The 14,682-nt window shown below is 40.1% G+C and overlaps 1 protein-coding gene across 2 annotated transcripts in view; it reads right to left on the bottom strand.

Annotated features, from left to right (window-relative positions):
- Positions 1-2,144: 2,144 nt before the first annotated feature.
- Positions 2,145-14,682, bottom strand: part of SNAP25 (synaptosome associated protein 25) — a 29,306-nt gene continuing 16,768 nt past the window's right edge. For both annotated transcript variants that reach the window (XM_063110249.1, XM_063110258.1), the window contains exons 5-7: positions 11,480-11,605; positions 9,202-9,346; positions 2,145-2,213 (exon numbers count right to left, since the gene is read on the bottom strand). In XM_063110249.1, the coding sequence (XP_062966319.1) occupies positions 2,145-2,213; positions 9,202-9,346; positions 11,480-11,605 (340 nt within the window). The remainder of the gene's footprint in view (positions 2,214-9,201; positions 9,347-11,479; positions 11,606-14,682) is intronic.

The following is a 14,682-nucleotide window of genomic DNA, read 5'->3' on the forward strand; positions in this document are numbered from 1 at the left end:
CACAAAACCTTGTACATGAATGTTCGTACAGCATTATTCATAACAGTCAAAACGTGGAAACCATCCAAATGTCCATAAACTGATGAATGGATAAACAAAATATGCTATATCCAGAACGAAATATTATTTGGCCATAAAAAGGAATGAAGTACCAACACCTGCTACGACATGGATGAACCTTGAAAACACTGTGCTAGGTATAAGGAGCCCATCACGAAAGACCGCACATTCCATGAGTCCATTTATATGAAATGTTCTGAATAGGCAAATCTATAGAGAGGACTAGTAAAGTAGTAAACTCGTCATTGCCTACAACTGGGAGCTGTGATATGGGAATGACTGCTAACAGGTATGGCTTTCTTTGAGGGGGTTGGTGACAAAGATGTTCAAAAATCAGATTGCCCAACTCTGTGAATAAACTAAAAAAACCACTGAATTACATACTTAAATGAGTGAATTTCATGGTACGTCAATCAAGATGTAAAAAGTGAGGGCAATAGTAGTGTATGGTAGTGGAGGGTTTAGTTTTGGCTGCTGCGGATTTTGGAGAGAGTAAGGAAGGCAAGAGTTGATTGACACCTGATATACCATTCACCATGTGGGGCCAAGTCTGAGTACCACAGATTTTGTTTTCCCATGGATTTTTATTCTATGTCTGCTGGAAAACTACATTTTCTCCCACAGCCAACACTGAATTCACACACAAGTATTTCTAGAACAGATTATGAAAATCAAGCCAGGTTGTCAAGTGCCATTGGGATTATTTAAAAGGGACATCTTGGTTTTTCAATACAGTGTCCTTGGCACACAGAGCTGGTTTCTTAGGAGCAATGGGACAGAGCAGCCAGGCTTCCTCTTCTTGAGAGAGTGCAAAATTAGACGGGTTCATGAAAAAAACTGAAGCAGATCTGTCGGGTCTATCATTTTTAATAATTTTAAACTAGCTACAAAATGTCAATCACTTCACAAACCAACAGAGGAGACAAGAGGAATTTAATATTACATGCTGTTGATATTTATCTCACAGTTTATCTATATTTCATTCATTTATATTATTATTTTTTAAAGGTTTCTTTATCAGCTACTAAACATCTCAGCAATTTGGTGTGCATAGCTCTAGATTAAGCAACAAAGAATTGTACTGATAACAAACCACAGGGGAAATGGTGATTAGTAAGAGTCAGCCTTACAAAATTTACATCTCCACACTGTTTCACAGCAAGATTGCTTTCTCCAAAACATAGCCTTCAAAAGCAGCAAACAAACCATATATTACATCCATTTGACAAAGTTTCAGCCAAACATATATTTTGCTGGAAATGATTAAATGGTGAGTGTGTCAAATCCATCTTTTTTTAAAATTCTTTTTTTAAAAAAAGGATGATTATGATTAATAAGTCTATATATTGACAGAAAGAAAGTGACACTATTGTGGTTTTGCTGGTATAACTTAATCTTGACAGTGTCTCAATACTGAGCATGCTTTGTTGTTGTTTTGTTGTTTTGCTGTTGTTGTTGTGTGTGTGTGTGTTTTCTCATCAGTATGCTACTGTCATGGAAAGTTTTTGTTTAAGTAGGAATCTAAAAATCTATTTAGTTCTCATGCATAAATGCATAAATCACATCACTTTTAGTGCAATGCCTGTTATGGAATTCCACATTGTCTAATCACAAAATCATAAAGACAGATAACAGCCATGAGGAACCAAAGAACAGCACATTTTGAGAGATTCAGAGCCTGACATCCAAAGAAAGGACTGTGGCAGTAGCTCTGTGGAATGTCACAGTTTTACAAGAACAATACTGTGTATTGAAAGAATCAACAGCACACTGAGCATTCCTAAACTGTTTTCATTCAGCAAATGCCACTGAGGAGAGAAAGAAAAATAAAACCCAAGACATCTTACGTAGGGAGTTAGAGCCACCAAATGACCACTATGTACAACCTTTGGAAAGAAAGAGACCCAGAGAGAACAAAAGACACACAGTATTGTCAGGAAGCTGACAGGTAACAAAGAACAACATTCACGATAGGGATGGACTGATGTGTGTGTGTGAGCAGACCTACTAGGTAATACCAGGAGAAAAGTGTGAAGGAGCTATCTTGCCCAACAGCATTCGGAAGAGAACGGAGCTGAACACGTTTAACCACTTCCCAGCATCTTTGTTGCACGTTGGTTAGCCTCATCAATTCTGGTTTTGTTGGAATCAGCCTAGAAAAAGTGGAAGGAAAACAGAATTCGTTACCCCTTGAAATTCCATTTGTTCTTTTCGTTCTGTTCAAATGCTTCCTCTTGCGTCAAACCATCTTGAAACTTCCCTAGTCAGAATTGACCATCCCATAGACACCTGATTTTAGTTTTTAACTGTTTTCCCCAGCAGAGAGCATCTTTTAGAGGATGGTTGTATCATTTATCTTTCTATCCTGGAATGACACTCCATGACTTCTATGGCAGGCATTCACATCTGTTGGACTGAGCTGAGAAACCACACGTGCACAGTTGGAGTCAAATCGTAGCTAACTTATTAATAGTGTCACTTTGAGCAAATTCCTTTACATCTCAGGGCCTCAGCTTTCTTGTCTACAACCTGGGAGTAATAAAGAATACTGCTAATGAGCATGAGCATCTACTATGTTTTACTCATTCAACTTTGACAACCTCAAGATTAACAACATCAGCTTTCTGGTGTATACTATTATTAGCTCCTTTTTCCAGGTGAGGAAACCAGGCAGATAGAATTTGGCCAATTTTTCTAAAGTCTTAGTACTAATAAGTGGGGAAACCGGAGTCAGAATGCAAGTTGTCCAGAATCAGAGTCCACACGGTTCATCACTCTACTATTCAAGTTTGCTGTGAGGATTGAATGAGTTTATACATAATGTGCTTAGAATAATGTTTTGCAAAATTAAGTGCTCAGTATATCTTATCTTGCAGTTATTGTCATTGGTTGAAAACTTGGCTTGCTTTTGGGATGCTTAATAGTATTTAAGCCTCATTTTTAAAGACTCACCTCTATGAGTTTCATAACTGGCTTGCCATTAACAGGGACCTGTTTACTGTAATTTTGTAGCTTGCTCACTTTAGTCTCTTGATTGATATTATCGTTCCTTGGGTTACATTTTGCTGTATGTGCATGTAGCACGAAACCCAGTGCCACTACGAGGATAGATTTTTTTGTTGTTGTTGTTTGGCAGCTGGTCTGTACAGTGATCCAAACCCTTGACTTTGGTTAATACTAAATTCTAACCAACTGAGCTAATCGGCCAGCCCAGGAGAGACCTTTAAACCCCAGAAAATGAATTATTGCCAGCACACTTAGAATGACGAGTCAGCAAGTAGAGGTGAAGACGACAATTCTGTTCAGGCTGTCATTCTGTCCTAACTTGAATGGTGAAGTTGCCTGTCCATCTCAGCCTGGCAAGAGGAGGAGAAAGCTGCCAGGCAGTGCAGGGAAACTGAACTGTTTTTCTATCGACCAGTAGTATTATACAACGATTACCAACTCTGCACCTACTACTGTGCTTGGTGCTCTCTAGTCTCTTCCGAGTTGAGTCTTTATTCAGTTTGAATTGTGAATTTCCAGAATATTAGAGTTATCCATATTCAAATAGAAATTTGCAAAGTTAAAATAAACATATGTCTCGATTATTCATAACTCTGAATCATGCGGCAATGGTTCTCTGCTATCTGTTTGGATAATTGAGAGTTGCTTTCAAAACAAGTATTTACACTGTAAGACAGAGCATTGATTTTACTTGATTGTTTTGCACTATAGACTCATATTTTTGACCTTAGGTTCCTCCTTGGGAAAATGGATAACCTTCCAATTTTCCTTGGCTTTTAAATCCTCCCTTTCCAGCTACAAATTGTATCAAGAATAATGACACATTAGTGCAAAGGAAAATTGCAGGCTCAGACCAATGTGAAATGTTACCGTAGATTGAATTATGGTGTTTCCAGACTGAACTCTGAGGAAAGCTCAAATAAGAAAAATAATCCACTTAAAAATAGATGGTATTTCTGAAGGCAAATGTTGTTAAATTTCTTGTACAAGAAAGTATGGCTAAGCCTTCACATGGTGGCACAAAGGGGTATTTGAACTAGAGCGTGGGGTTACTCTTTGTGATATCCTCAAAGGATTTGGGAGGAGCTGGAACAGACCTGTGTTCAATGAGCACCTGTGATTTCCACCTAAATTCTTTCTGAAACATATTAAAATTCCAGCCCATACAATATCTGACACAAAAGGTACTGCATCTTTACTATATATTATGTACAAGGTATAGCACCTTTTAGGAAAAAATCCCGAGAGAATCTTTTTTTAGACATCATCTTGGAATTTGAAAATGCCTCTGTGTTCACTCTATTTATATGCTTTAGAACTTTATTTATGGAGGCTATCCCATCCCAGTTTTCATATTTCTATTTAGAGAAACCTCAACTTCCTGGCTACATGATTTGCCCTTGTGAGAAAGCCAGGATGACCACCAGAGAGCCGGGAGGAGATTGGAAGGATTTCCGCCCACCCTTCTGGACACTCTGGGACTCTCCTCCACTTCAGACCTGGCAGGTAGCTTTTAGGCCCCAGGTCAAGCTTCCAGAAGTGGATACTCACTGTCCCACACAGAAACCTGTTCGATCCTAGGTGTGAACTGTTCTTTTATTATATTTTAGATGTGGCAACCAGGTCACAGAGCGGCGCGTGGCAAAATCCTGTTGGAACTCAAAGTCTTAGTTCTCAAACATTGTGTTTTCTCATTGATAGAAGAATCTGAGGGCTGCTGAAGTGTCAGCCTCACTGTATTTCAATGTGTGCTTAACGTATACTATTGACAACTTAATTTTTTTATGTATATTTTAAATTAAATTTTATTTGTATTTGTTTTTGCGGTGTATAGTGAGTATGCTGTTTCAATACATGCATATCCTGCACAATGATTCTTTTAGGGTAGATGCATAGTTTTGTCCCCACTAGTTCACCCCAAGTCTTCCCGCCTCCCCCACCCCTCCCAGCCTCTAGTAACCATTATTCTACTCTTTTTTTTTTTTTTTTTGAACACACAAAGATTAACATCCTTCTTGTGAAAAGAACTCTTAAAAACGAATTAGAAAAACCTAAGCAGAAACTTGGTGAAGAACATGAGCAGATAAGTCACACATCCCAAAGAAACACGCGTGGTTAATTAGCCCATCCTAAGATTTGGTTGTGGGAGGGAGAGGACTGAAGCCCACGGCCCCATCTCTCAGGACCCCCGGGCATTGGGCTGGCTCCGTTGCTGGCTTGGATGTGGGCAGTGGGGGCAGGGCCTCTTTTTCTGTCGTGTAACTCATTATCTATGAATGCCAAACTTGCAAGTAGGCTGGCACTAATGAGAATTATTCAAGATCAAAGCTGTGGTCTATCTGATTTCTAGTTTAAATGAGAACACAGGTGTTAGTGTATTCACTCTGTTGGATTAGTTTCAGTTGTGTAGTTCTTGAGTAGCTTGTTTAAATTAAACAGTCTTCGACAATGAGGGAGTAAAGTAATTCTCAAGCTAGTTAAACAAAAGGTGTATTTCAGAGTTTATTGCCAGAGATTAGATCAAAAGTTGTCATGCAATGCCTATAACTCAATAATAAATAATAATGTCTTTTGGAGGGAATAGAGAAGGGCAACTAACCCTTTTCAGACACCTTCAAATGTGATACCTTATTTAGTCTTTACACTTTGAGGGACAAGTGTAATTATTATTTCCAGTTTTTACATAGGAGAAAGCTGAGGGTCAGTAAAAGTAACATGCTGAAGGTCAAGAAGTGAACTAATGTCAGTAATAAAAATCCATTCTCTTTCTATTTACCTTTCCATCTCCCTTGGAGTTCTAACTTAGCAAAACCTAATCCCACATCCTAATGGGAAGAAAGGGTTCAGAAAAAGAGCTTCAAAATATGTATTTGTTCAAAAAAATTAAACACTGTGAAAAATATCCCCAGTTTTGGATACTTGATCATAATTACTTTGGAGACTGATTTAGAAATAAAGAGAATTTTTCCTCGTTCACATCCAACCACAAATAGGAAGCCTTCTGCAGTCTTAAGGATTAAGTGCCTGAGCTCATTATCCTGAATAAATGAAGGTCTATAATTATCCCCCACTTAAGAATTTGTCATGCTTTTTTAAGATTTCAAGTGTTGAACAGCCATTGTTAAAACTAAGTTTGTCCAGTTTAGGTGCCATGGGATTGCACTGAGGGGTCACTGCAGATAGTTCTTCAATTAGGTTATTCGTCTTATCTCTCCTCTGCTTTTGGTTTGACTGTAAGACTCTCTGAAGGACCTCATTTTACCTCCTGCCGCAGCCTCCTCTTCCAATGCCATTGCAGGAGCCACTGGGCTGGCTCCGCAGCCCCCCAGGGCTGGCAGCCTGGAGGAGCGCCCGGCCTGCCTCGCTATAGCCCACCTGGCGCGGCCACCCGTGGGGCTGTGCCCTGTGCCTCAGTGGCTGCCACCGACGCCGATGCTACTCACCACTGAAAACTTTAAATCACAGTCTGAATATCACTAGGTCATTTCCTTAGCAACAGTTCCCATAAAACATCTGATGAAAACTTACCTCCAATTTAGTTTTCTAGAAGAAACTATGTTTTTAACCGTAGAAGATTGTATATGCCCATAAGCAGAAAAGGAGGTTTTTAAATAGACAAAGTAATTTCTTGACAGTCCATGGGGATGTATTGAAAATCTCATTGTTTTGGACTCCTAAAACTTCACGATCAATCTACCTGATGACAGATCATGACTGACAAAGCTCAGTACAGATTGTTGTGGAGGTCACGAGAGAATGAGAGAGAAATAGCACAAGACTCTCCTCAGGCCTACAGTGTGATTTTAATTAAATCTTAGATATGCAGGAGATTTTTGCACACTGTTTCCTGTTATCAGAAATGAGAACTTCCCTGAGAAGGTGAAAGTCTACCAATAATTGTGTAACATGATCATTTGGGGCAATGCTGTGTTGAAATGGTTCCATCTAAATTATGTCCAAGTTGTGATTTTGAGGAAGAAAAAAAAAAAAGGAAGAGGGTCTATTTAAAGTGTTGACTGGAATGAACTAATTATTCAAAGGCAATTAGACCCCTCCCCCACTCCTTAAATAATTTAGCACTCAAGGAATCAAACCCACTGGAATGACTATTTCCCATTCATTTGCCTGGCTTTTTTTTTTTTTTTTGGTCATTTTTGTGACTGGCCACACCGCGCTCACTGAGCGCACCGGCCATCCTTATATAGGATCCGAACCCCCCGCGGCGGGAGCACCGCTGCGCTCCCAGCGCCCGCACTCTCCCGACTGCGCCACGGGTCGGCCCTGATTAAACCTTATAGCTGCATGTCTCTGTCCTTGTAGTACACTAGGCCTAGAATAAAAGGTTCTCCCTAAAGATGGGAACTGGAAATGCAAAGCAGCAGAGTCAAGATGCCACTTGCCTTTCCAGGAACACTTTTTCTTGCTAAAGTCCAATTTTGTCAATAAGAGTTTGACCTCTCTACTAGTAAAACCTCTCCTTCTGGAAACCTAATTGGTTTTTATGCATTATCTACGGCCTCTAAGAGTAAATTGGGCCCATTAATAGAAGATGAATACTTCCTGTTTTTTCAAATCATTTTCCTGTTGGAGGGCAGCTCAGCAATTATTTCTTAGTTCATTTTTCTGGGCCATAATGGGTTAGGTTAGGCTGTTTGGGCTCCAGTGCTTTTTGAAACTCTCAATGTTATTCTAAAATCCATTGACTTGCACAGCTTTAAAAGCTTTATCATATCAAAGGCTTCTTACTAATGATAAGCATATCATAACTTGCAAAAGTAAGCAAAGCACAAGCAGTTTGCCAACCAGCACCGACATTTGCGTAGCTCGATATTGATCAGGCAAAATATTATGTGATCAGTTTTAATACGGAGTACATACAACATGATAGGGTAAAGCATTCCCTTTGTGTCTACTCATTCCTTTTTCGAGTCTCTGGAGGCCACTTGGGTACAAAGAAACTACTATTTAGCCTTCTGATTTAAGAAATCTCAAAAGTGTCTTTCTCTGCTCACCGAAGTGAAATGAATCGTTATAAAGAAATTCGGGATCTAAGACTAAGAACTTCAATGCAATAAACAGGCAACATAAGATTAGCCAAATAGAGTAGATTATAGATGTACAATTACCATGAAACCTATAATGCCTCTATTTCTCCCTTCTGGCATGTGGACATTTTAAAAGGTAGTAATCAATATTCAAGACCCTATTGATTGGAGAAAGGGTGAAACACAAATAAATAGACATTATGTCAGGTTTGTAAGATGTAGAATGTCAGATTTTGGTGCCCTAAATCTCTTTATAGAAACTTTGCAGGGTCCCTTTTTGTTCTCTTCTTATTTTAAGCCCCCAAACCCACCCCTCACCATTCTACGCTGTTCAGTCTTCCTTATAGGCCTTGTTAACACTGGGTATCTTAGAGCCAGAGCTGGTGTCCTGTGTGAACTCAATTTCATCAGATATAAGTTCCCTATTTTGAAATCCAGGGATGTAAACTGTTGGGCTGGGAATGGAACCTGGGGCTTTTTGAACTATCGCTAAAGCTTTGGCATTTATAAAAACAAAGCTCATACTCAGCTTCTGGCTAAACTGACTATTCTTTACCCTATTTCCTGATTCTAGTCCTTCACCATCTTCACTTGACAAACTCCTAACTATCTGTCAATAATTAACTCAAATTCAACTTGTTCTGAGATTTTCCCAATCCCTACCCCTTAAAATCTTTCCTTATCTAACCCTGTTTAGCATTTTATCTGTGGATCTCTTAGTGAATTATATTTTGTGAGGTAGTAAATTCATCTGGAGGCTCACCGCCTTCCATAGGCTATGAATTTCTTGGCAGTACAAATGGTGTCCTTCTCAGCGCCTATAGTACAATACCTAGCATTGAGGAGCCTTTGAGAAATACTTGATAAATGAAATTCTTATCTTTTCCCCAGTTCTGTTGTTAAATCCTATGCTTCTGTCTTGAAAAATCAAGAGGGAAATTTCCAGCTATCCTGGAGTATCAGCTACGTTGATTATTGTGCCTGAATCCAATATCATGGTTGAGGGTCTTGTGATGCCCTTCACGTGTCCTGTTAGTTATTTCAGAAGACCTGACAAGCAGTAGCAACTTGCTAACTGCTATGTGCTCACCTTCTCCATGATCCTGTCGATCTGGCGATTCTGTGTATCTATCTCATTACCCATATCCAGGGCCATATGACGGAGGTTCCCAATGATACCGCTCACCTGCTCCAGGTTTTCATCCATTTCATTTTCTCGAGCATCATTTGTTACCCTGGGTGCCAAAGAGCAATATTTAGAAGATAGAGGGTGGGAAAAAGAAACTTGAATACTAAGCATCCAAAACTTAGTGAAAAATGTGTAGACCTCTAGGCATCAATTTTATCTCTCTTTAATCTTCATCCAATACAAGAACACATTTTAATTTTTGTACATTAGAAAGTAATTTTTAAAAGTGCATTTTGAACCCTTGAATTTCTATTTTTAAAGAAAGTATATTAAATAGATCAGTTTTCCTGTTTCTCATTTCTGCCACCACATCATTTCCCCTTTCGCATGTTTATCCCAATTTTTATTTTTTAAGGATGAAATCGTTTTAGTTGGAAGGACTTCAGGTCAGAGAATGAAAATGGAACTAGACAGAAACTGTATCTTTCTTTCTGAAATGTCAACCAGAATCTCCAAGACCCAAATTGAGAATGAAAGAAAAAGCTTATTATGTGCTGAGTCAGAGAATCTCCCCGCTCATCCGTCTTTCCATTAGGGACCGACATCAGTGGGATGAGTAATGATAATTACAGTCTGCCCCTTAATCCTGCTATTCCCAAGAGCTCCAAAGGAGCTACTTGTTCAAGGTGATTTTTATTTGCTCATATTTTAATGCCTTGGGTTTTTTAATGGCATTGTGAAAGGGTCTTTCCAGAGTAAAGAACTGTGATTAAAACATTATTGTTTCAGTTTGAATGGGGTGAGAGTGGGGAGGAAGGAGTTGGTTCACAAAGCAACTTACCATCTTGCCATTTTTTCACAGTCCAACTTGGAAGTCAAGAAGGTACTTTATGGCAAATGGCAGGTACTTATCCATAATTTTCCAGTACATATGGTGATGCGCTAAAAAAATGTTGAGGGGTTAAAATCCTTCCCCCATGGCAACTCCCAAGGTAGACTGGCCCATGACAGTTTTTAAAGTAGCCCAGGCCAGAAAACATTTAAAAAATTAAAGGAGAACTTCCTAGCTTTCTCATGTAGGGAAGAAGCTTAGGTAAATGATCAATAGCTAAAAAGTACTTCTAGTTTGATGGTTCTCAGCCCTGATTGCATATTAGAATCACCTGAGGAACTTTAATGGGCCACAAATGTAAGTGTTTCACTTCAAGATATTCTAATTAAATTGGTGTGAATTGGGCTCAAGCACTGGTATTAAAGAAAAAAAGTTTCCCCAGGTGACTCTCATGTGCAGCCAGGCTTGAGAATCCTCATTTCAGTTTCTCTGGGAGCAGATAGGGAGCTGAGTTCTGAATGGGCTGATCTGTGTAACGTGTGATTTTAACAATAGATATTTACGTTAGTTTTTGCTTCTAGATCTTAAAAGAAATGATTAATAAGCTCATTATTCTCTAGTTTTACTCCAAATCCATTCTCCGAACTTCTTTGCTGTCTGCCCTGAGAGGCTGACCTCCACGACTGTATCAACCAGCTTTTCTTACCCTCTGGCTTCCAAAAGGCTTTGGCTAATGGCCAATGAGAAATTGAAGGGCAAGAGGAGTGAGGGGTTATGGCATTTATTTCCCTTTTAACTCCTTGCTAGATCTGGCAGTGGACGCATCTCTCTACCTATAGCCCCTTGCCCACAGCCACAACTACTGCTGAATTCTGTTTCCTCTCCTGTCCCTTCAGGACCATGGTGCTAACTGCTTCCTACTATTGCTAGTCCATTAATTGCTTCACCATTCCTTGATAGTAACCCTGCCCACACCTCTAAAAAGTCTCTTTAAAAAGTTCTGTTCAATTAAACTTATGGAATGAGATTCCTGTTTACTGTCATGTTGATTTGCTTTCTCTAATGAAACTTCAGCAAGCAAGACACAAGCAAAGGTTTGAGAAGTACTTTTGCTTTGGGGCTTACCCCCTTGGAATGCTGCTACCACCTTGTAAGAAATCTGGGCTATTCTGCCAGAGAGGCCACATGGAGAACAGACAGCCCCTCTGGCAGCCCCCAACCAATCACCAGACAAGGGAGTGTGGGCATCTTGGGTCATCCTGCCCCCAGTTGCAGGCAGCTGCATGAGTTAGCCCAGGACGGGTTTGTGGAACGACCACCCAGCCGACATGTAGATTCATGATCAAGAAAGGTGGTTTGTTACTAGACAATAGAGAACTGCTACAGTGCGGGCTGCACAAGGCTCACCTGCGGATGAAGCCACCGCTGATGGCCATCTGCTCCCGTTCGTCCACCACACGAGCAGGCTGGCTGGCCACCACTCCGTCCTGATTATTGCCCCAGGCTTTTTTGTAAGCATCACTTGACTTAAGCCTATTCAAAAAAGAGGGTGAGTGACAAGACACCAGGGTGGAGCAGCAAGCTCACAACAATCGTCACTTCGTCAAGCGAAGAATTGAACCAAGCAAATGAGTTTTAAGTTGAGGCATTAGAGAATACCGATATATCATAATGCGGACCCAAACAGTTGGCCACCACCATGCCTCAGCTACTCAGCATTTCATTTCCAATTGTCAATTGCAATGGTCACAAGTGCAATCTTTGTCTACAAGATTGTTCTCGTCTTGGTTTGTTTTGTGGATCAGATGGGTTTAAGACAAGGATTAAGGTAGCTTGAGGACATTCAGTTCTATTTCAGTGACATGGTTATATGTTGAGACACACAACACATGGAAAAACATACTGGCAGACGGACACAAAATGAGACCGCCAAGTAGAGTGTGTATATTACACCACAGCAACACACTGTCATCAAGAAAAACACACTTGACCAAGTTTTTACACACCATCATGCAAAGATCCCTGTTTAATATATTTTTCCTAATGCTTGTATGGAACTCACATTTACAACCGTGTGTGAAGGACATAAAGGACTGGTGGTTGGCCAAAAGTGATGGTCTTGGAGTTGCCTCTAGAGTGAATTGAGTTAAATAATATATCGGTACTTCCAAACAGTCACCATACATCCAGAGTTGATGTACAAACCTTTGTCCACAGAGACAAAAAGTAAAAGAAGCATAGTGAAATGAATGCAGGAAAATAGAAGAGAGAACAAGCCATCTAGCATTAAAAAGGGAAACCCCTCTAAGTCTTCTTCATGCACCAGCTACAGGCATGAGTAGAAAGTGAAGCATTCTCATTGAAGCCAAACTACTCCAGAAGTTGACCATTCTCGAAAAAGGCACTAGCAGGACAGTAATAGCCTTCATGAGGATTTGAAACGCAGGTTCAGTTAGCTTCTTTGTTGGGATGAGGGGCAGGGTGGAGAGTGCTTACAAACTCCTACTTCAAACTATCCTGGAGTTGTGACAGGGGACAGTGGTTTGGAAATGGTGTGGTCTCCATGGGCTGTATTTCACTGAGCTGCCTTGGAGAAAAACTTAAAATCCAGGCATACCTGTTGTGCCCAATAGAAACATGTGCAGCATATTTTGGTGGGTGTTGTAATTTAAGGCAATCAAAGATGTTTTTTGGTTCTTTGCATAGTAGAAACCACATACTTTTTAGTCCAAAAAACAAGAGATATCCTTTGGTCCCATTTTCCCATTTTCTATTATAAGACACTAGAATTTACCTGTTTCTTTCACTAGAGGACCACAGCCATCTATTAAAACTGGCTCTAATACTTGCAGATTGGGGACCAAGCAACCCTGGAGACAAATTGGAAAACTGTACCAATGGAATTTCAGCAACTCCCCCAATCTAGTGTATAGTGCCATGGCCCTTACAGCAGTCAGCATTTACTGCACCAAAGGGCCATGAACCCACTCAACGAGACAAGATCCAAAAACCAATTTTAATAGAGCTTAGAGTCTGGCTTTGTTTTTTATTTCCAACTTCCCATCCCCTCCCTCCCTAGTTTAAAAAATGTTATATGGACTTCGTGATGTTTTCTGCTATGTAAAATGTCTGGTATACCATCTTTGGCAAAGTCAAAGGAGTGGGAAATATGCGTTTCTGAAAGAAGGCAAACCACTGCACCCACAATGCTGCACATAGACTCACATCACTGCCGGACATCTACCATAGTCCTTTGAAACATGCCGAGACGGGGCGAAGCCCTCAGATAGTCCAGGCCACCACCAGCCACTGCGTTGTGACACATGGTTTTTAAAGCATTATTTACACACAATAGGGAACACTTCAGTCAAGCTTTGAAGCTCTGTTAGGGTCTCTTGGCATTAAGGAATTAGTGACCACTAACACGTGCAATTCGTAGGGGCCATCAATTCATCAGAACGTTAGAATCCATCCCAGGGGGCCCCGCCTCGCCCTTTCTGCACACACAGATGATGAAGGGGAAATGGATCTGTTGGAAACCTCAGCTGGGGACGAATTGCCACTGAAAAGGATATACAGTCAAATCCTGACTAACTGGAATGCTTGGCAAAGAGTCATTTTGGTGAATTAGATGACGTTCTTAATGAGCAGTGGGCCATGGAGGAACATTTTGTTTCAAAGGCAATTGAAGAGTATCATTGTTAGACTCCTGAGCCACTTTCCTGCATGAGAGTCTTAGGGTAGTGGACAGAGTCCAGTCTTTCCTTGGTTATGGTTTATATCAATGTGTACAATGGCCTTTCTTCTGAGATCAACTTTTACTGTTTGGTTCTTTTAGATGTGGAAATTGGAGGAGGACGGAGACTGAGTGAGATTATGCAAACCACCTAGATTGCCTTGGAAGAAAAGCCATTTTAAATCTCTGATGTAATTTTTTTCTTTGTTTTTTGTTGTTGCTGTTTTTTTGCTAAAGGTAAAAATGAAAAGCAGAAGTATCCAGTGAAGGATTACAGTTAGTTAGATTCCAGTTAATCAGGCTTTACTGTAGATCATTGTTTAAAAAGCAAAAAATTTTTATTTGTAAATTGAGCCCCTCCTGCTCCTAAACAGGAAGTGGGATATTTTAAATCAGCCTCAAAGTTTAAAGGGCATGAATGGTCATATAATCCACTAAAAATGACATCAATTTCTATTCTAAAAGCTAGGATCAGAAGAGCTTTTAGGAAAAAGGCTTCTATTAAAAGGAGGAAGTGGAGGGAGAGGTGAGGGAGATCGGGTAACGAGTTTAATTTTCCAAATGCATGTTGGACAATCCACTCATGCATTTTTTTTTTTTTTTCACTGCTAGGCAAATGAGACTATCTTCCAGAACTCTCAGTTTCAGGTTCCTTCTGTTGCAAACCTTTATAACCACATGTCACATGTCTGCTACATTCCAAAAAAAGCGTTGCAGAAACTTGAGAACAGTTGAATGTTTTGTGATTTCGTGCATGCAAAATCTACACATTTCAACATTTCAGCCAGTGTACAGGTAGATCTTCCAAGCGGAAGAATTTGAGAAGGATGACTTCAATTTGGATGAGGCTTGAGCGCTTCTTGCTAAGAGCTCA

Source organism: Cynocephalus volans, chromosome 1 (genome assembly GCF_027409185.1).
Source record: "Cynocephalus volans isolate mCynVol1 chromosome 1, mCynVol1.pri, whole genome shotgun sequence".
NCBI classification, from domain to species: Eukaryota; Metazoa; Chordata; class Mammalia; order Dermoptera; family Cynocephalidae; genus Cynocephalus; species Cynocephalus volans.